The 22490-nt window shown below is 39.6% G+C and overlaps 2 protein-coding genes across 3 annotated transcripts in view; one reads left to right on the top strand and one right to left on the bottom strand.

Annotated features, from left to right (window-relative positions):
• LOC111154987 (leucine rich repeats and calponin homology domain containing 3) overlaps positions 1-13078 on the top strand; it is a 114518-nt gene extending 101440 nt beyond the window's left edge. Inside the window, exons 20-21 of one of the 2 annotated variants that reach the window (XM_022514959.1) lie at positions 3798-3875; positions 10161-13078. In XM_022514959.1, coding sequence (XP_022370667.1) covers positions 3798-3875; positions 10161-10283 — 201 coding nt within the window. In that variant the 3' untranslated portion in view covers positions 10284-13078. Of the gene's footprint in view, positions 1-3797; positions 3876-7250; positions 9315-10160 lie in introns of those variants that run through there. The other variant, XM_022514958.1, reaches the window with a different exon arrangement.
• Positions 13079-13829: 751 nt separating this feature from the next.
• The window catches only part of LOC111155109 (IQ motif containing G), a 43852-nt gene continuing 35191 nt past the window's right edge, over positions 13830-22490 (bottom strand). Inside the window, exons 9-11 of the mRNA XM_022515167.1 lie at positions 16135-16266; positions 15347-15448; positions 13830-14518 (exon numbers count right to left, since the gene is read on the bottom strand). Coding sequence (XP_022370875.1) covers positions 14381-14518; positions 15347-15448; positions 16135-16266 — 372 coding nt within the window. The 3' untranslated portion in view covers positions 13830-14380. The remainder of the gene's footprint in view (positions 14519-15346; positions 15449-16134; positions 16267-22490) is intronic.

Genomic DNA, 22490 nt, shown 5'->3' with positions numbered 1-22490 from the left:
ATGAACTCTGTAATTTGCATACATTTGTATTTTTCTCAAGAGTAGATTCACAGCTTTCTCCAGACTATAATGAGTTTGATCCCATTTATGAAATACTGTCCTGTATCCCTGGAATTTGGATAAATGCTAAAGGAAGAAATGACTGGGGAGAGAGCGGATTGTTCCTCCTTCCTCTTCACCTTCATCAGTCAGAACCGTGCTGCCTATAGGGGAAATCTCAAAGGACATTTTCTCTTTTGCTGCCTCCCCCACGTCCCCACCCCCAGCAAACATAGAGACATCTTTTATGTCTTCGGGTGCTAGTAGCCTTCATGGAGGTAATGTTTTGGTTAGTTTCCATGATCACTATTCTGAGTCTTCTTTTTTTTTTTTTTTCTGAGATGGTGGTGATTCCTGGACCAGTTTTAACTTAGCAACATGAACTCTTCATCCCTTTAGCCTTTTGTTTGCATAGAAACCTTGTTCTTCTATCTATGTAGTCGGACTTGTTTCACTCTCGCCTCCCATGGATGTTGGCATCTGAATGGTAGAGTTTCAGAAATTTAGCGGTTTTTTTTTTTTTTTTTAAGATTTTTATTTATTTATTTAACAGAGAGAGAGAGATCACAGGTAGGCAGAGCAGCAGGCAGAGAGAGAGGGGGAAGCAGGCTCCCCAGTGAGCAAAGTGCCCGATGCAGGGCTCGATCCCAGGACCCTGAGATCATAACCTGAGCCGAAGGCAGGGGCTCAACCCACTGAGCCACCCAGGCGCCCCTTTTTAAATATATATATACATATATATATATATATATATATTTTTTTTTTTTTTTTTTTTTTTGACAGACAGAGATCACAAGTAGGCAGAGAGGCAGGCAGAGAGAAAGGAGGAAGCAGACTCCCTTCAGAGCAGAGAGCCCAATGTGGGGCTCCGTCCCAGGACCCTGGGTTCATGACCCGAGCCGAAAGCAGAGGATTTAACCCGCTGAGCCACCCAGGCGCTCCTTAAATACTTTTTAAAGGGGGTTCTTCTTTTGTAGAATGAAATGCCCAGTCCTTTTCTTCTGCTAAAGTCCATGGTGCCCTGTTGACACACCCTTGGCCTTCTCTCACAAACCCAGACCAACATCCTGGTTTGTCTAAGGTCTCTTTGTAATAAGAGAAGCTAGTTACACTGTTTCTATTTTCGTTTTTAAAGGCAGAAAGGGAAACTGGTATAGGGAGAGGGAATGTCTAGCCAGTTAAAAGCATTTGTAAAAAGCATTTGTCTTGTGTTTTTTTGCCCAACTTCCCTTAAAGTTAAGCCCTTGTCCTAAGAGCTTTCACCACAGTGATTTTTCTTTTGTGCCTCAGTTTACCTTATGTCTCCCTCTTTAGCCAGGAGTTGAGAAGACCACATCACTTGTCCAATGAACACCTGCTCTTTCACATGTAAAAAGTGGAAGAGAAGGAGCCCAGCTCCAGTGTGAATTAGCCAGTGTGAACCCCCATGGTGTTTTTCCTCCTTCTGTTAAGATCATAATTCTACCATTAATGTTTCTGCCATTAATATTTCACTCTCTTTTAAAAAACAAAACAAACAAACCAAAAACCGTTTTTACCTCAATGATGAAACAACTTGGCAGTGGCAAGAATGGGTACTGTCCTAGAAACCTAATTCCTATCCCCTTTCAGGACCTTTTTGAAAGTGCTTCGGTTTGAAATTCAGAAATTATTATTGGGGCGCCTGGCTGGCTGTCAGTGGAACATGCAGCTCTTGATTTCAGTGTTGTGAGCTCAAGCCCCATATTTGGGTGTAGAGATTACTTTAAAAATAAAATCTTTAGGGCACCTGGCTGGCTCAGTTGGTTAAGCGTCTGTCTCTCGGCCCAGGTCATGATCCCAGGGTCCTGAGATCGAGTCCCACATCAGACTCCCTGCTGAGCAGTGGAGTCTGCTTCTCCTTCTCCCTCTGCTGCTGCTCTCTTTTTCTCTGTCAAGTAAATAGATAAAATCTTCTTAAAAATTAAAAAATAAAAATAAAATCTTAAAAAATTTTTTAAATTTATTTTCAGTTAAACTGGTTTTTTTTTTTTTTTAAGATTTTATTTGACAGACAGAGATCACAGGTAGGCAGAAAGGCAGGCAGAGAGAGAGGGGGAAGCAGGCTCCCTGCTGAGCAGAGAGCTGGATGCGGGGCTCGATCCCAGGACCCTGGGATCATGACCTGAGCCGAAAGCAGAGGCTTTAACCCACTGAGCCACCCAGGTGCCCCTAAACTTTTTTTAAAAGATTAATTTATTTTAGAGAGGGTGCACAAAAGCAGAGCAGGGCGGAGGGGCAGAGGGAGTGGGAGAGAGAATCTCAAGCAGACTGCTTTCTGAACGCGGAGCCCAATGCAGAGCTTAATCTCATGACCCTGAGATCATGACCTGAGCCAAAATGAAGAGTCAGTTGGACACTTAACCAACTGAGCCACCCAAGTACTCCTTTAAAAATTTTTCTTTAAATTATTTTCCTTTCATCCCACATTCTTATTTGTTATAATAAAACCAGTCCTAGCCCCTGCTCCCTTTCTCAGGCTGAGATTATAGTTCTTCAGACACTATTTTATATTTATTTAATTTCTCCTCTGCTCGTGATGGAGTATCATATTCCATCTTTGAAGAAAAACCCAGGTATTCACAAGTGAAACCTTTGTTTTCTAGAGGTGGTACAGGCTTCCATCTGCTTACGTGTGTAAAAACGCAAAGGCAGAGTTCGTGCAGACATTTGGCTTCTGTGCCTGATGCCTAAACATATTGGAGAACAGCCAATGAATTTGAACATTTGAATTTGTTAATCATTCTGGGAAATGGAATTCATATTTCTACCTTATATTATAATCTATACTATATTTAACCCACTAGGTTAAAAACTTTTTTTCACAACTTTAGGTCATGTGATAACACTTCGTTGTTAGTAAGAGACCTTTCCAGAAACAAGCTTACTAAGTAGAAGTTAGGGAAATTAACTTTGCGAAATCTGCATCCTTTGGAAAACAGGTTCTTTAATCCAGTCTTTTAAAATTCATATGTTTTTTTTTTTTTTTAAGATTTTATTTATTTATTTGACAGACAGAGATCACAAGTAGGCAGAGAAGCAGGCAGAGGGAGAGGAGGAAGCAGGCTCCCAGCTGAGCAGAGAGCCCGATGCGGGGCTCGATCCCAGGACCTTGAGATCATGACCCGAGCCGAAGGCAGAGGCTTCAACCCACTGAGCCACCCAGGCACCCCTAAAATTCATATGTTTAAAAGCATTCCAAGATTACCACTGAGTAGAGACGTGATGCACCCATAGTATATTTATGAGTAAAAGATGTTGATTTTTTTTTTAATTATCTTATTTCATGAAGACTGCAAGGAAATAAAGTTTAGCTGTGATTATATTTGAATGATAGGGTTGTGGGTACTTTCTTTGCTGTCACTACAAATTTTCTTCAGTCAATATTATTTTAAAATGGATAAAATTAAATAGCTGTCTCTAAAATTTTTCTGTATTTTGCACTTGCCTTACAAAAAATCTAAGTAAAATGTCTAAAGTAGGGAGTGGCAAACTATGGCCCAAGGCTAGCCCCCATTTTTATAAATGAAGTTTTACTGGAATACCCATTGCTTATATATTGCCTATGGTTGCTTTCAAGCTCTTAGCAGATCTCCTGTAGCCTTGAAGACTGACATTTATTATCTGATCCTTTAAGAAAAAGTTTGCTGACCCTGTAGTCTAGAATGTTGAATTTACAAAGCAACTGGCAAGAGTATTTTTAAACTTTAGAGTAACACCACATTTTCCTTCCTTTGTAGCCTAAGTTAACTATGGCAAAATGCAGGCGGAATGTGGAGAATTTCCTAGAAGCTTGCAGAAAAATTGGTGTACCTCAGGTAATAAATTTATCGTTTCTTATGTTGCCTAAAGAGACTTGGGTATTATTTTTCTAAAATTTTTTAGAAATTAGAGTATCTAAAATCTTACAGGACTCGCTTTAAACGAAGTTGGTAATTACTAACATGATGCTGTGTTACTAGAGTCAGTCAGTATACTGGTGAGCAGTTTTCCTTAATTATTTCCAAGGACCAAGCAAAAAAAGTAATATACATATAACTTTAAATATATTATAATACTTAAAGCTAAGTAATCAAAAATAGATATTTTGACATTTTCTGAAACATTCCTACTTGCTTGTATACATCTTCATACATAAGACTCCGGGCTTTAGAATGAGTGCATCTCAGACTGAGAATGCTTCCTTTGGTTTTAGGTTTTTTGACATTTACTTTAATACATTTTAAAAATGTTTATTTTAAAATAATTTTAGACTTAGAAAAATGTAAAAATAGGACAGATCTAGAATAGTCACTCTCTGTGCTGCTGTTCCGGTCCTGTTAACATCGTCTACATAAACATAGTATGTCATCGGAACTGACAAACACTGGGACAGTGCTGTTAACCACATCAGAAACCACACTCAGATTTCACTAGCTGTTTTCACTAAGCTCTGATACTTTGGAATTGAGCACACAGGAGGCCATTTCTAGGCATTTGTCCTGCTCTTAAGACTTATTGTCTCTAGGTTCCTCAGTTTCAACTTTCTTGCCCTTTAATATACAAATAGTTAAACTTTATAGATGCAATTAAGAGACATGAACTTGATGCACTTTTTATTCAGTTATCCTTTTAAAAACAATGATGTTAAACCAACTAAGCATGGTACTCTTAAAAAAATACTATATTTAATGACACAAGACACAGATCCGCTTAAAGAAATAACCACTTGGTGCTATTTGATACTTTGTTCCATTATCCATAACCCTTAACAGTTCTTGTCATATTTGGTGTCCAACCTTCAAGAAGAAAATCATGACTCTTCTCTGTCACCTTCTGAATTCTCTGTCACCTTCCTGTCAGAACTCCAGGACTGGCCTGGACTCAACCCCAGTGTTGCTCTTGAACTTAAGCCCTTGTCCTCACAGCTTTCACGACAGTGATTCTCCCTTTTCGTGGCTCCCTGGTCCTCTCGCAGCTAACCTTGCCTTGAGGAGATCACAGCACCACTCGTCGTCCCATGGGCAGCCTTGCCGTTGCAGCTCATATATGTGCTGCAAAAGGTGGAAGAGAACAAGTCCGGCTCCATAGAGCATCCGTGAGCCACAGTGAATTTCCACCATTGTTTTTTCCCCTTTTATTAAGTAGGTTGTAAATCTATTTTTCACTGTTTTCTTTTGTGTTTTATTTTTTCAAATCTGAGTTATAAAAATAACTGAAATTTACATTTGTGGTATTAACAAGGACCTTTTTTTGTTTGTTTTTGTGGACAAATCCAGAGCAGATTTTTCACTTTTATATCCTGCTGTTTTCTAAAGACTGGTCATATCATTTAGAGCAAACCATTTTTAACCATAGAGAGCCTTAATAAGGTTTCTAATCAAATAGTGTGCATTTTCTCCATACTAATAAGCAGGTTCTAATATTCATAGGTACACACGAACATCAGTCAGTATTTCCTTCCATCTGTTGAAGGTGTTCCTATATGATCATCACATCACACACACATGCCCACAGCCTGCCCAAAACAGCACGACACAGGAGCATGCCTGGCAAATGTCAGACCCGTGCAAAGTACCGTTCACCAGCTTTACAGTCATTGTACTTGCACTCTAGGCTTTAGAGAACCATCATCTGTCTCAGACTTAAACTCCGTACACTGAAGTTCTTTCCAAAGGTAACCTGCCAACAATCAGCAAAATACAGTCTACCTTAAAATGTGCATTTGATTCAGCATTTGCCAAGCAATGGTTATTAGGGATGATTATGGGCTAGCCTGTCCCTATTCCTACCAGAGCTACGCTATTTGAAGGCAGGAAACAGGAAAAAAAAAAAAAACAAATTTAAAAGACTGGGTATTTTTCTAGGGTGGTTAGACTGGGGTTCTTAACACATCCTTCCTTCCTCTCAGTCTCCCTGATCTGAAAGAGGAAGTGGACAATCCCTGGAGGTCCCCTCTACCTCTCCCCTTCTGCCTTCCACCTAAGTCTCTACCACTGTCACCATCACCACCACCACTTTTAGACAGGTTCCTCGTACGCTGCTACTTCTGCTAAAAAGTTAGTTATTTGCTTAGAACGAAGTGAAGGAAAATGAATGACTACATCAACTCATAGATTCGCAATGGCCTTCTCAGGCCCCTCTGACCTTTACCTAAACACCCCCACTTCTCTTTGACTTATAAAGAAAATCAGGGATATAATAATGGTCACTTTTGAAAATGTGTAACATAAAACTTAATATTGTAAATATTTGTCAGAATTCTGTCCAGAAACTAGAAAGGTGAACAGTTTCCCTTCTCAGCACAAGTTTTGAAGTGTTTTATAAGTTCTGAATGAAACACTGAAGAATAAGATGACTCTTGAAAACCTCTGATAAGGCTGGGCATGTGGGTATTCTCTTAATTATTCTGCTTTTATTAAGTATGTTACATTCAGAAAACTGTAATGGGTGACAAAAACGTCTGTTTAAGTCCAGCACCTCATGTCCTAGTTATTGTATGTTATGTGTTGAAGAATATTTTCTTGTTCTCCAGTCCGATTGTGTTTTTATTTACTTATTTAATTTCTTTGTCTGTGAGCTGGAGGGTCTGGGTGGTCAATAAGGCCCCTTACCCCTCTAGATTCATTTTGTACATATTAGTAACCTGGACTTAAAGGTGGGCTTGACATGATTTTGAGAGAAACATCAAATCAGTCGGTACACCTGGCCTCCAGGGAGTAAGTTTCCTCAGTCATTGGGCTCTCCTCTTCTGATACCGCCCTGATTTACGTGGCTTTCTCCAAATACTTCCCTCTCTTCAGCCCACCCCCAGCTTTTGTCCTGGTTTCTGGCCCATTCTTTTTTTGTTAATAGGAAAGAATGAGCCTTGGGAAAGAAGCTGTTGCCTGGCGCAGACCTCATCACTTAGAGACCTCCCACAACCCTGAGCCAGCACCCAGTCTGTTCTCTGCACGCTGAGTGTGTGTACTGGTCACCAACAAGCCAGTTTCATCCCATTTAGTAGTAAAATCAAGCTCAGCACGCAGAGGGAGTCTTTTTGTAGTTCTGTTTTTCAGTATTTTATTTTCATTCCTCATAGTAAACAAATGTTGCTAGGATGTGTTTCTCTGAGTATGATTGAGATGATTGTGTTGGATTCTGTACTCAAATCCGTGTTTCCGATCCACTAACTTTGTTTTTCTGTTTTCCTTTCCTGCTCACACTTTGGACAGGACAATCTTTGTTCCCCTTCTGACATCCTTCAGCTAAACCTCCGTGTTAAAAGAACTGTTGAAACCCTACTTTCTCTTGGGGCACATTCAGAAGAATCCAGTTTTATCTCTCTGTCTATCCAGCTTTTGGGTTTTGTGGCATTTTATTGTACTTTAATGTTAACTCTCTGTCTGCTTTATTACTGGATCTTACCCCTCTAGCTGAAAGATCGTATCCAGCGATTTCCCGCCTCATTCCTGTGCTTGGTGAAGGAGGTTTGTTTCTTGTTGCAGAGTACTTACATACATGCTTTATTTACCCCCGACCATCAAAGAGCTAACCAGTAAAGCAGATAATGCCCTCATATGTCCAGATGAACAGCCCATCACATTAGTAATCATTAATGGTTGTTCACAAAGACTAGAAGACCAGCATTTTTTTCTCCTGGTCATTTATCGATTCTCCTGGCCCGTGGCCTTGTTTCTCTTATCAAAAGTGCTGAGGTATCTCTCATAGAATCCTGGATCTGTTCTTAGACTGTGACTTAGAACTTTATTTTCAAATGACTTAATAAAATTCCCATATGGCCGTTTTTCCAGCGTTTTAAACAGCTGCACATAAGGAACATATTTGTACCCTTTCCAGTTGGGGAGGCACCTGGTCACTTAGATCTCTGCATTGAGCTTTGCCCTAAACTCCTGAGATGTCCCTGTATTGGAAGGCACTGGTCCACCTAAGCATTTACTGTCTGCGTCTGGAAGCATTGGCCATTTAATCAGTAATTTTAATTTGATCAGAATGTTCGGTTCAAAGATCAGGCAGGTTCCTTAGATTGCTATTCTGAGCCCATTGTGCATGTAAAATGGTCCGTGACAAGCAGATGATCTGGAGCTGACCTTTCAGGAGTAGGCGCCTGTCCAGATTTACTACGCTTGTTACCATTAACTGAGCTTCACCTCTAGAGTCCTATTGAGAATTTAAAAGTGAAATTTATGTAATTTCCAATATACTTGAACCATCTTAGTAGGTGAGCTGGTATTGAATTAAGCTATTGAGGAGGTTATGTCTGAACAACAGTAGCAGGTTAAGGACCAGGCAGCAGTCTCTGTCCTGTCCCCAAGGCAGTGAGCGGGTGTTGTCTTCTTCAGAATGTTTAGTATGTGAGCTGCTGTTTAGTATGTGAGCTGCTGGCCTTAATACTTGAAACTACTTTATGATTGCATTCCGATTCTACTGCTCATAGATAGGGTTTCTGAACATTCAGGAATATACTGAACTCAAAGCAGGGAACAGAACACCCTGTTGTAGAAGTGATTAGCCTAAGGGTGTGATTGCTTTGGTTTTCTTCCATATCAAATGGGACAGTTATTTAACACATTAAAAATTATCTCCTATTAATGCTGAAACACTGAACACTGTGTTGAAAGCCAGTTTTGTACAGTAGTAGTACCTTCCAGAGTTTGGGAGGTTTGCTTTGTTTTGATTTTAAGATGTCTTGAGTCAAAGATCATTTAGTTTTGTGGAGTTTTGTCCCTTTAGGAAATAAAAAAACATGTGGTCTTGTGTGTGGTTTGGAGGAAGTAGTTGTACATTCTCTTCAGAGCACATGGCGTTCCCTGTAAGCTGCCCGGAAGGTAAATGTACGTCTGGAAAACATAAGCCTCGGGAGGAATGGCTAAACCACACGCAGGGCAGGGCGCTCTGGAGAAGAGACCAGGGAATTTGGCCTCAGAGAAAATACCGGCTCTCCCAAGAGCAAAACACCCTGCAGGTTCACGTTGGGGTAGTTCATCTGCATGGACAAAGTACTCAAAGTATTTATACAAGGTTGCTAGTTTTATAAGGTCAAAAGATCATAATTACATTGTTTTATCAAGATAATATTTTGAGTAAGAGGCACAAGTACTAATAACTGTTCAAAATAAATGTTATATTTTTTATTGCAACTAATTTTGTAAAACTTTCTAATAATAAGGTAAAGTGCCAATGAAGAGTCCAGCAGTCTTCTTTAATAAACATGTGTAGTCTTCTTTTTACTGGAACCAGAATTCTACTTTCTGTCCCTTATGAGTAGCGTCTGTTTTTATGAATATTTAGTCTTAAAAGAAAAACCAATGATAGGTACTATTCTTGAGCTCTGCCTTTTTCTTTTTCAAGAAAGGATTAACCAAACATTAACGAGGCAAACACAATAGAAGTATTTTGACTTCCTTTAGGAAACATCTAAACACCTTTCACATATATGGTAATTAAGACATTCCTGACTAAACTCACATTATCTTCTCCAACATAATTCAATCCATTCAGTACGAGGATATGAAATAGTGGCTTTTTTCCTGTGTCCCCTAGTTGGCATGAGGGCCCTGATTTTCACAATCAGGATTATAATGGCAGCTGGAGGGCATCCCTCCCTCCCTCGTGCAGTCTGGCTTATGGCATGAACCCATCTCGCATTCCTGTGGTATGTAATTTCTGGAGCACTTTCTCTTACAATGTTAGATCTTTTGGGCTTGAGCCATCTGGTAACTTGGAACTGCTTTTCCGTTTTCCCTGCCTCATTTTATTGATCTGCATTGCTCATTTATTTATCGGGGATGAAGAATGTTTCTTTGACCACATAGGATTCTGTTATCCTCTGTTGTATGTATTATGTCTGTAACTTGTCCTTATTCCAGTTTTCCAAATGACCTGCATGTACGTTTTACTTGTTCTAATAAAATGACAGTGTCAGATGCCATCTCTGTGTAACTCGTATGAACAGAGGTCAGTTCCCCAGTTGCTGACCTGTCCTATCTCAGTTGACCTTTAGGAAAGAGAGAAAGAGGTGCTTATGTTTTTTTTGTTTTTTGTTTTTTGTTTTTTTTTCAGTTCATTGATGTTCATCCTGTTTTCTCTTTTGTTTGTTTTTATGTTACGTTATCCCATTTCAGGAGCAATTATGTTTGCCTCTGCACATTTTAGAAGAGAAAGGTTTGAGCCAGGTCGCAGTGACGGTGCAGGCTCTCCTGGAGCTTGCCCCGCCCAAGCAGCAGCACCACTTGTCTGCTGCGTGAGGACCCTGCACGCGGGCACTGGCCCGGCCACCCTGGAGCAGGACGCGAGCGCCGCTGCCAGCTGGCTGCTTCCACAAAGCTCTTACATGTTCTTAAAAGGGACTGTTTCCATGATTCCTGACAGGAATATTTTGCTTCATTTCTCCATTTTAGGAGAGGTTATATCTGTTTCCATTGAATTGTTTTAGGAAGACACGGTTGGTTTTTGCAAGTGAAACTTCGTTCTTTCGTCACTGAGAACCTGACACCGAAGCCTAAACTGGCTGGGCTTTCCTAGAGAGCAGGCTTGTCTCCCATTCCAGAAAGACAGCCTCTCAGAGGGATAGCTAGCTTTCCTGAAAGCACAGACATGCTACTATCTTTACCTGTTTCCTGTTTCTGGAACTGGTGACTCATTAGATTCTCCTGGAACATTTGTTAAAGTGTAGATTCTCATTCCAGGAGGTCTGGAGCGGGGCCTGGGTTATCTGCATTTTCAACAGACACAGTGAGACCACTTTCCCAACGGTATTTTTCGTATGATGTGGAGAGTAATGACTCCACTATGTTTATCAGCCGCATTTAAAATCAGAAGCTATATTACTTTGGACTATCTGTCCAAGGCAAAACAAAAAATAACAGAACAAATAAACTTATGTCTAAAGCAAACCAGATATGATGTAGAAGGCCTAGATTTTTGCACGGTAAAGCAATGAGAGAGGTAAGTTAAGGCCAGTGTCCTAGGCCTTCTCCCAACTTTTGTCCACCACCACCTAAAGCTTGGTTCTCACCTGTGACATTCTGCTATTACCTGAACATTGTAAACAAGCACTCTACACAAGGGTTCCAAATCCTTAGGATGGTAACGTGCACTACTCAGCATCATTTGCATTGCGCTCCCCCCCACCTCCCCCACACTGCTCGCAGGATACCAGGGCCTGCAGATACCTTCCACTCACCGCCGATACACTTCTAGCTCCCTAACTAATGGAGGATTATGAAAACAGAGCAAAAGGAATAAAAGAGTAGCCAAGTTTCTTAATTTCTTTCAAGTAATTGCCAGTTTCCATGGCTGAAATAAGGCACTTGGGGCTTCTTTAAAAAACCATGTGCTGTCTCTGTATCTAGCTTGTCAAATTCTACCATTGGTGCCTTCACTCATTTGTGGGCCAGGTAAGAGGGCCCAGGGCTCATGAAACACAAAGCTGGGAGCCTTTGTTCAATCTTAAACCACTAAAGTCTCTCTTATCCTATTTTTTGAACCCCTTTTAGTTGTCAGCGTCTTTTGGTATTCGCTGCCTTTATAAATCAAGTAAATAGAGTAACTGAAGATAGTAGTTAATCTAAGGTTTTTTGGGTTGTAAACTGTTCTGGACTTTCTTTACCAATGCATGCATTTGAGCAAAGTGTTCACTCTTTATCATGTAAGTGCAACATCTAAAAGTAACTGGGTAAAATCATGTTGAGCATCTGGTCAAAATAATGTTTTCTCCCTGTTCTCACTGGGAAACAAGTTGAGCAGAACATTACCACTTTGTCAAAGTTTAAAATTAAGGAACATAAAACATCTGATCTCAAAGCTCACTGACCTTACAGAACAAAAGTAAAATGTTTTTTAAGTGCTTAGAGCCAGACCCCATTAAATTTACAGTTCTAAACAGACCCACCAATCAGAGTGACTTGTTTAGAATTTAGCTGTGTACATTTTTAAACTATAAGGATTTTTCCTTCTACTCAACATTAAACCTCAGTACAATTTCCAAATAATAGAAGCCATTTGAAATGAAACTCAGCAATGAAGAGGACTGTTTATCACCTATTATGTAAGGAATAATCCCAGAAGACATACATAATGCAACATTTGGAACATCTGCAACTAATTATCCCATAGGGTAAGTGGAAGTTACCACTTATTTCACAACTGACACATAACGTGCAAACTTATTCACATATTTTCATCAAACTAATGCAAGTTTATATTTGAATTACTAGGAAAAAATTGTGTACAGTTTTGGCTTGATAAAGAAAAAATATCAAATATATTGATGAATTTCTTTTCTAAATCAAGATGTTTTTGCTAGAAAATTTTTATATTCATTTTTCTGTATGTACCATTTTTTTGTTTTTTTGTTTTTTAATAAACTGGAAAGAAAATGTAATAACATTTAGCCTTGCTAGACTCCAGTGTAAGACAAAGACCCTGTAGGGGTTCCACTGAGCATTGATGAGATTCCTTCCTACTGAAGCAGTGGCTGACCAGTGAACAGGAGGAGGCTAAGTGCCCACCCCGACAGCCCTGGAGACTGGCAGTCAGCAGGTTCTCTGCAGACAGCTGCTGGGCGTGGAGCCTTTCTTTGTCTGGCTAGAAGAGAATAGGGAGCTTATTAGGAGGTCACTCTCTTTAATAGCATATTTAAATACAGCCTCATAGCTAACCGAGGAGTCGATGATTTCTCTTACTTGCTACAGCTTAGCAGTGACTAATGATGTGTGACTCTGCTGATGAGTAGGACAAATTTTTAGCAACCAAGTACTTAAAATGGTATTAGAAATGAAGGAAAACATGGATATTTAGAAACCTTTTTATATACGTATTGCAGTGAGATGGTTTACAGCAGATTTCATTTTATTTCTGAAATGTTGTAAACATGTAATTAGTAAAAGATTTTGTAAAACATTGTCCTATATTTGTATGTCTGTAAATATAATGCATAAGTTCTAAGTATAAATATGTCAGTATCATGTATGTTATTTTAAATTGCCTGTACGCCACCTTACATGTTCACATTAAAATAAAAGCCAGCACTTCAATCGCATGAAATAAAGGCTGAATTGAAAATGTTCATACCTAAGGGTGCCTGGGTGGCTCAGTGGGTTAAAGCCTCTGCCTTCGGCTCAGGTCATGATCTCAGGGTCCTGGGATCGAGCCCCACATCGGGCTCTCTGCTCAGCGGGGGGCCTGCTTCCTCCTCTCTCTGCCTGCCCCTCTGCCTACTTGTGATCTCTGTCAAATAAATAAATAAAATCTTTAGGGGAAAAAAAGAAAGAAAAGAAAATGTTCATACCTAAAGCATGGTTTCCTTGGCAAAAATGAAAGGTTATTTATTTAGTTCCCTGAAAGAACATCAGGAGAAACGGGGTCCTCATAACAGGCCCTTGAGATAAATTTTTTTTTAAACTTTTCCAAGGAAGTATAGATAGCCGTATTGCCCTGCATTTGGGATTACATATAAGGCTTAATTCATGAAATACACATGATGCATTTGGACACTTTTCTCTCAGAAATTACCAACTGTGCAATAGGGAAAGCTTTAGCTTCCCAAGACATTCTGCTTGGATTATCTGTACTCTTTTAGTCATAATATCCTGAAGGTGAGAATTGTTGAGGGAGCAAAACAGGCATAGACCCTGGTGTCTCACTAATCAAAACTCTCTGCAGGCTAGTTTTCCAGCAGGCCTGGGTCCCCGCCTTTACTATGTGTGGATTGTACGTCCTAACATTTCCGTTGATTCCAATTTATTATTTTTTTATTTATAATTTTATATGCCTACCTGTTTCCCAGAAAAAGAGCTGAAGCAACTTAAGATACGTATTCCATGCCCCCGCCACCCCAACAAAACACTTGGGTGATACTAACCTAAAAGGCAGGAAGGAACCAACATTTGGACCTTACAGTGTCTGTATTCTGCCACACACTTTATAAACATCATCTTGTAGTTCTGAATGAACACTTGACTTTTGCTCAAGAGTTTTTTCACTGTAGTCAAAATACAGAATTGGAGACATTACAGAAATTACTGATGTTTTAATGCATCACAACTAATAAGCCCATGAACTTTTTTCTGGTAAGAAAAAGCAACAGGAATCTTCACAAGGCTCCTAGAAATATTTCTTCCCAGTGGAAGTTTTTCAAAATACGAAGAAGCCCTAAGTTGATGGTATAGTCCTAATTCAGGGTTTGAAAACTAATACAACGGCAATGGGAGAGAACAGGCAGCGCCCGGGAATGCTCAAATAAGAAACGACCTGTAGATACAAGTTGTCTGTGCTGCTAAAATGTTTCTTCCTCCAAGTCCTCCCCATCGCCAGAAGACCAGAGGAAGAGATGAGAACTCTGTCACTTTTTCTTGCCTCTCCGCTTGTCCTTGTCTTTGCCTTTACGTTTAGAATCCTTGCCATCATCTTTCTCCTTCTTAGGCAGTCTGAAGCCACCAATTTCCCTCCGTACCATAGTGCCTCGCCACCAGGCCTGGAGCTGGAAGAGAAAGGGGGAGTGAGTACAATAGAACAGGCCTGCCAATCCCCATCCTTTCTGCATAACGGAGTTGTCTTGTCATAAAGTAACTTATGTCTGAAGCATGGAAGCCGCCATGCATGCTAAACTCTATTTATTCCCTCCACCTTTTTTTGAAAACAGGTCTTGTCAGAACCTAGCAGATAGCCTGGGATAACTTAGATAAAAAGGATTCTAAGAAGATCCTCCAGGGGTGTCTGGCTGGCTCAGTTGGTAGAACATGTGACCTTGTTCTTGGGACCATGATTCAAGCCGTACATTGGGGATAGAGTTAATTAAAAAAAAAAAAAAAAAAAAAGCAGCTCCTCCAAGAGCTGTTCTGACTATAAATAATATTCTTAAATTTGACCTTCGGGCATAAGTTCTAGGTCCTGCTTCCCCTGCTGACCACCACTTTCCCCTGGATTAAGAGTTAGGGATATGCCCCTTGCTATGTGAACCATCTCCCTGCACCAAGGACTACAGGCAAATTCCAGTAATAACAAAAGGCCACCCTTCCTTACCGATCTGTTTCATGCTTCATAATAAATGAAAAAGAGACTTCGTGTTGCTCAGTGTTAGGTCAGCTATTGAATTGAACGTGCCCTCAGATGCCAACTGTGGGGCACCTGGCTGGCTCCGTCGGGTGAGTGACTGCTTTAGGCTCAGGTCATGATTCTGGAGTCCCAGGATCAGGTCCCTGCTTTGGGCTCCCTGCTCCTTTCTCTCTCTGACCCAACCCCCTCTTGTGTTCTCTCTCAAATAAAAATAAAATCTTAAAAAAAAAAGATGCCAACTCTGGCTTTCTACCTTTATGATGCTCTTCAATTCCAAGTCATCCTGTTCTCTCTTCTTCCTGGTCTTCTCCTTTTCTAACCGATCTTCGATGATGACCTGTTCATATTCCCTTATCTGTAAAAGTAAACATGGACCCTAGGTTATAAGACTGTCCTGACAAGGTATGGCCAGCCAGCCTTGCACTTTTAATATAAAATTTGAAAATAAAGCCTGCCAAACTTAAAGATAAACCAACGAAAAGAAAAACTAAGTGGATTCCTGTGGTATAAATATTCATATACTAACTATATAAAAATGTTTCAGTTTGGAGCAAATTTGCTGTAAAATCTTGCACAAAAATGAACTAGTAACTTGTGTGCTTGACTTCAAAGTACTGTTTTTTAAACTCAGAAAGTACACATACAAATAGCAGTCATCTTTTAAAAGAGATATTTGGGAGTTTTACAGTTATTCAATGATGAAACAATAATCAGAAGCCTTTTAAAATTCATAATTTACAGATTAGCTTCAGAGACCATAAAGTAGAAATAGTAACGGTATCTATCTCAAGAGGTGGTGAGGGTGAAGTAAGTCCTTTGGAATGTTAATAAGTGCCTGGGACAGAATGAGCACAATGGAGGCTTGTCAGATGCCGCTAATACTGTCCCCATCGCGGATGCTGTCATCATCATCGTTCTCGTGGGAGAAGAGGCTCAGTGGTTTACAGGCACACCTCCACTTTGTCACGCAGCTACTGTAGCTCAGTTACTGCCCATTCCTCAGGCGTGCTCAGCCTTAGACTATGGAGACTGCTTCCTTACCGTCCTCGCAAGTTCTTGAAGGTGTGCTAAGTCATTGGCCTTAGCAGCTTTGAGAGCATTTAGTTCATTCTGTTTCATTTCCGTGTCCTTATCAAATTTCTCCATCCAGAACTCTAGCTTTTCCTCAAGTTTCTGTTTGGAAAGAACATTAAAACGTGGTTCCATCAGACGCAAAGCCTTATTATGAAATCATTTATATAAGGTTCGAGAACCAGCAAAACTTCCCTACAGTGAAAAAAGGCAGAATCATGGCTACCTCTAGGGGCGGGTTGCTTGACTGGATCAGGAAGGGACACGAGGGAGACTCTGTGATGTTGTAAACGTGTTCTCTATGTGGGTGGTGGTTACAGGAGTGTGTGTGTGTGCGCGCGCGCAAATGTTCATCAAACTATATGCTTAATGTTTGTATACTTAATATTATTACTCAATTTAAAAACAGAAGGAAGAGGGCCTTCCAAGGGGTCTGGATAAGGGAAATTGGAAAGGAATAAAGGGTAGGTAGAAAATTCTAAAGGATAAGGAATGGCATCAGATAGTTCTTTGATTAATAACAGTAAATACCAGGGCTGCCTGGTGGTTCAGTCGGATGGGCGTCTGCCTTCGGCTCGGGTCATTATTGGGTAATTATCGGGTCCTGGATGGAGCCCTGCATCGTCAGACTCCCTGTTCAGCAGGGAATCTGCTTCTCCCTACCCTTCTGTCCCTTCCCCCTTTCTCATGCTCTCTTTCTTTCTCTCAAATAAATAAATGAAAAATTTAAAAAAACAGTAGATGCCGGGGCGCCTGGGTGGCTCAGTGGCTTAAAGCCTCTGCCTTCAGTTCAGGTCATGATCCCAGGGTCCTAGGATTGAGCCCCGCACTGGGCTCTCTGCTCAGCAGGGAGCCTGCTTCCTCCTCTCTCCTCTCTCTGCCTGCCTCTCTGCCTACTTGTGATCTCTGTCAAATAAATAAAAATCTTAAAAAAAAAAAACAGTAGATGCCAATTGAGAAGGGTACAATGTCTTCAAAATCCTAGAAAATAATAAATGTGAATCTAAGATTCTGTACTTAGCTAACCTAACATTCAAATGTGAGGAAAGAAAGACTATACCTGGTCTTTCCAAAAGAGTTACTCGAAAGTGTATTTTAGCAATGAAATCTAAAATTTCATTTTAGAAAGAGATAGTACATGTGAGAAATGACAGCATGTATACTTAAGCTACATAAAGTACTTTTTTAAAGTAAACCATAATCTGGAACTAAAATCCCAAATTAGGCAGTATGTCTCCTGGAAAAACCAGACAGGCTCTGAAGACAGAATGCCTAGGTTTCGCTCCTAGCTCTGGCACTCGAGTATGTTAACTTAAATTCTTTAAGCCTCAGTTCCCTCATTTATAAAATGGAAATACGTACTGAATGATTTCAACATAGGACGTAAGAGAGTAAGAGAAGAGGTAAAACTTCGCTTTAATAAAGACAAGAAGATATAAGTATTGATTAACTATAGACTTAAGATGAACAGAGTATACATATATATGTTAAAGTACAGAACAAAGCATAAAGAATATGCTTTAAACAAAGTATAAATATGTTAAAATGTGAAGGGTTACCACTCCAAGAATATAAGGCATAACTTCCAAACTCCTAGATCATGTACCTCAAGAATGAAACCTCAAGAGGAGTCTTTAGCCTCTAATTCTGAAACTAATAACACATTATATGTTAATTGAATTTAAATTTTAAAAAATAAAACAAGTGGAATATAAGAAAAAAAAAGAACAGCAGCATAACGCAAGGAAAACAACACAAGCTTTAGAGCCTATCAGAGGCCTGTTCAAATCTTCAATCTCCCATTTTCTAGCTGTATATATTGGACATGTTAATTAATACCTCTGAGGCTTTGTTTCTTCTTTTGTAAAATGGGAATATTACTACTTATGTCCTGGGAATATTATGAAGAATAGATATAATGTATACGGTGCCTGGCACTAAAAGGCTTTCAATAAATGGTGCTTATTTTAATTATCAATCAATAAATAATCAAAAGTTTTAAAAAAAAGGAGTCTTTAGGTTGTACATTGACATGGAATTTTTTAAAAACGTGATTAATTATTATCAATTATTCTGATCAAGTTAAAGAGAACACATCAGTTTGGTGCAATCATGTCTTTAACATCTCTAAGTCTTGTTAACATTTTTTCTTTTTAAAAAAAAAAAAAAGAGAAGAGTCTCCAGGCAGGTAAAAAGAACTGGCTAAAATGTAATAACATTATTTGATATTTATTGAACTTCTAGATATATTAGTTTCTATTTATGGCAAATGATACTGGTTTTTCTTTTACAATAATAATATAAAAATTAAATTTTGTGGAAGTGAGTATATTCAAAATAATAACATAGGTGGTATGCTGATATTACAAAACTAAGAAAGTGGTATGCAAATGATGAATTTGCACTAGACAGCAAGAAACCAAACAATATGGGACACCTGGGTGGCTCAGTCAGTTAAGCATCTGCCTTCGGCTCAGGTCAGGATCCCTGCTCAGCAGGGAGGGAGCCTGCGTGTCCGTGTGCCTCCCGCTCCCCCTGCTTGTTCTCTCTCTCTCTCTCTCTCTCTGACAAAATCTTTAAAACAATTAACTAAGAAAAAAAAAATCAAACAATAAAAATTCCATCAATCCAACAGAAGAAGGAAAGAAACACCAAGAAGCTTGAAAAGCAGGAAATATAAAATAAGATGAAAAAAGTAAATACAAATAAATTAAAAATCACAATAAAAATAAACTGAGGTGGGACGCCTGGGTGGCTCAGTTGGTTAAGCAGCTGCCTTCGGCTCAGGTCATGATCCCAGCGTCCTGGGATCGAGTCCCACATCGGGCTCCTTGCTCAGCAGGGAGCCTGCTTCTGCCTCTGCCTGCCATTCTGTCTGCCTGTGCTTGCTCTCTCTCCCTCTCTCTCTCTCTGACAAATAAATAAAATCTTTTAAAAAAATAAATAAATAAATAAACTGAGGTAATTTTCCATATCAAAATAGGGGCACCTGGGTGGCTCAGTGGGTTAAAGCCTCTACCTTTGGCTCAGGTCATGATCCCAGGGTCCTGGGATTGAGCCCCACGTTGGGCTCTCTGCTCAGCGGGGAGCCTGCTTCCCTTCCCCTCTCTCTCTCTGCCTGCCTCTCTGCCTACTTGTGATCTCTGTCAAATAAATAAATAAAATCTTTTTTTTTTTTTTTTTTAGATTTTATTTATTTATTTGTCAGAGAGAGAGAGGGAGAGAGAGCAAACACAGGCAGACAGAATGGCAGGCAGAGGCAGAGGGAGAAGCAGGCTCCCTGATGAGCAAGGAGCCCGATGTGGGACTCGATCCCAGGACGCTAGGATCATGACCTGAGCCGAAGGCAGCTGCTTAACCAGCTGAGCCACCCAGGCGTCCAATAAATAAAATCTTTTAAAAAAAAATTTCCCTATCAAAATAAAGAGCCTCCAATTTAAAAAAAAAAAGTCAACCTATGAACCATTTATAAAAATCACAGCTAAAACAATATAATCATAGCAAAAAGAAAGCAGGTTTGGCAAGTAGTATCTGGCAAAACAGAATTCAAGCCAAAAATAATTAAATGAGACAAAAAGGGATATTTTATCCTGAGAAAAGGCATGTTCTATTAAAAAAGATATTGTAGTTATGAAGTTTTATATTCTAATGCCATTTTAGAATATATAAAGCAAAAATTATTAGAAATATAAGAAATTGATAGATTCAAAATCAGCTTGGGAGGTTCTCATACTTTGAAATTAACAGCTCAGGTAGATCAAAATAAATAACAACATGAAGAATCTGACAAACTATTAGACCTTTTTTCAAAAAATATTTTATTTATTTATTTGAGAGACAGCAAGCAAGAGAGAGTATGAGCCAGGGGAGAGCGGAGCAGAAGCAGACTCCCTGCCGAGCAGGGAGCCCGACATGGGCCTTGATCCTAGAACCCAGAGATCATGACCTGATCCAAAGGCAGACACTCAACCAACTGAGCCACCCAGGCGCCCCAGACTATTACACATTTGTACAGATTTGTACCTAACAGAGAATACAAATTCTTTTCAAATACCCATGGAATATTCACATAATTTGAGCATATATGAAGCCCAAATGAGGGCTCAACAAATGCCAACAGGCATGTCTTACATTTCACATGACGACACCACAATGGAAGACAGTGTAGACATCAAAGCGTTGTCAGCAATAGAAAGCCTACACATTTCTTCTCCAACTCCAGCTACTTGGACATTTAAGAAATACACTTTTAAGGGCACCTGGGTGGCTCAGTCGGTTAAGCGTCTGCCTTCGGCTCAGGTTGTGATCTCGCGGTCCTGGGATCAAGCCCCACATCAGGGTCCCTGCTCAGCGGGGAGCCAGTTTCCCCCTCTCTGCCCTTCCCTCTGCTTGTGTTCACTTGTACACTCTCTCCTGCTCTATCTCTAAATAAATAAATAAAAATCTTTAAAATTAAAAAAAAAAAGGGATGATAACTTAAGCATTATGTATCAAAACCTGTATACTGCAGCCAAACAGTACCCAGAAAAATATGTTGGGTTACATGCATATAGTAGAAAATAATAAAATTCAAAAGTCAATGAACAAAGCATTTAAAAAACTAGACAAAGATTAACAACATAAGCTCAAAGGAAGTATAAGAAAATAATTACTCAAGGGGCGCTTGGGTGGCTCGGTGGGTTAAAGCCTCTGCCTTCGGCTCGGGTCATGATCCCAGAGTCCTGGGATCGAGCCCCGCATCGGGCTCTCTGCTCGGCAGGGAGCCTGCTTCCCCATCTCTCTCTGCCTGTCTCTCTGCCTACCTGTGATCTCTGTCTGTCAAATAAAAAATAAAATCTTTAAAAAAAAATAAATAATTACTCAAAATTGAAGCGAAAACCAGTGTGAAAATGAAAAAAAAAGTATTTGCTCAATAAAGCCAAAAGATGGTTTTTGCAAAGACCAATAAAATGGTCAAAACTTTGACAAATCGTTTAAGCAAGAAAAAGGGAGAGAAGACACAAATTTTTTTAAATAAAGATGAGGGGCCCCTGGGTGGCTCAGTCAGTTAGGCTGCTGCCTTTGGCTCTGGTCATAATCCTAGGGTCCTGGGATCGAGCCCCGAGATGGGCTCCCTGCTCAGCGGGGTGCTGCTTCCCGCCTCTCCCTCTGCCTTCTGCTCTGCCTGCTTGTGCTCTGTCTCAATCCCTCCATCAAATAAATAAATAAAATCTTTAAAAAATAAAATAAAATAAAGATGAAATAACTACATAAAGGAACTTTTAAGTTGTGAGAGACTGTGGAGCACATCTTTATACTAACAAATTTGAAATGAATGTTTTAGATGAAATGAGTTCTTTCTAGGAAGAAATTACCAAAAATGACTCAAAAAGATTATTTAAGTGAAGACATCAATAAACATTTAAAAAATTGAAAAGGTAGCTAACCATCTCCCCTTGAAAATGGTACTCAAACAAGATTGTCTATGACTAAATTTTAGTAAAGTTTCAAGGAACAGATAATAATCTATTTGTTCTATTGGTATTTTTACAGAGCATAAAAAGACGGAAAGCTTCCCAACTCAAGCTGCTAAGCTACCATAATTGTTACAATACAAAGAACACTAAAAAATAAATCTATAGGTCAAACTTGTTTATGGAATATATAAATACAAAATAAAAATCTATAAATCAATCTAGCAGTCTGTTAAAAGAATAATGTATTATGAACAAGCAGGGTTTATCCCAAGAATTTAAAGATGATTCATCAATAAATCATTACTATATTTTATTTTATTAGCATATTAAGAAAAAGCCCATATCTCAATGGATGGGAAAAATCTATCTCATAAAACATCAAAACTCATTCCAGATTAAAAACGAAAAACAAAAACCAAAAAACTCAGCAAGACCGAAAGGAAACTTATTTAACTTGATAAAAGTTTATCTACCGTAAACCTATGGAGTAAACCTCATACAACCCCCATTTGTGCCGGTTATCAATTTATTGCCTCTCAACTCTAAATGCATCCCTCACGGGCCAACTTTGTCAACCAGGATGCTTGCTGTAACTTGGTTCTTTTGCCACCTGGCCCAGTGATAAGCCTTGTCAGTAGTGGGCGCTAAAGGGACATGACAGGAGAGCGTCTCTCCTTTGTTCGAATCCTTCCTCTTTTGTTCCTGGGGCACAGGGCTGACAGTGGCATGTGTGTGGGACACTGATGCCACTTATTCACCAACAAGTTTTGCTGACATAACAGGAGGATTCTTGCTTACCAAAGAACCCACCATTCCCAGTTTGTCCACTTTATCCCACTACCTATGAATCTGCTCTGACCCAGGGCAATG

This window comes from Enhydra lutris, unplaced genomic scaffold, assembly GCF_002288905.1.
Source record: "Enhydra lutris kenyoni isolate GAN:26980312 unplaced genomic scaffold, ASM228890v2 scaffoldscaffold39, whole genome shotgun sequence".
Lineage (NCBI taxonomy): Eukaryota > Metazoa > Chordata > Mammalia > Carnivora > Mustelidae > Enhydra > Enhydra lutris.
Note: the sequence above shows the minus strand (reverse complement) of the source record. Positions and strands in the feature narration are given on the sequence as shown.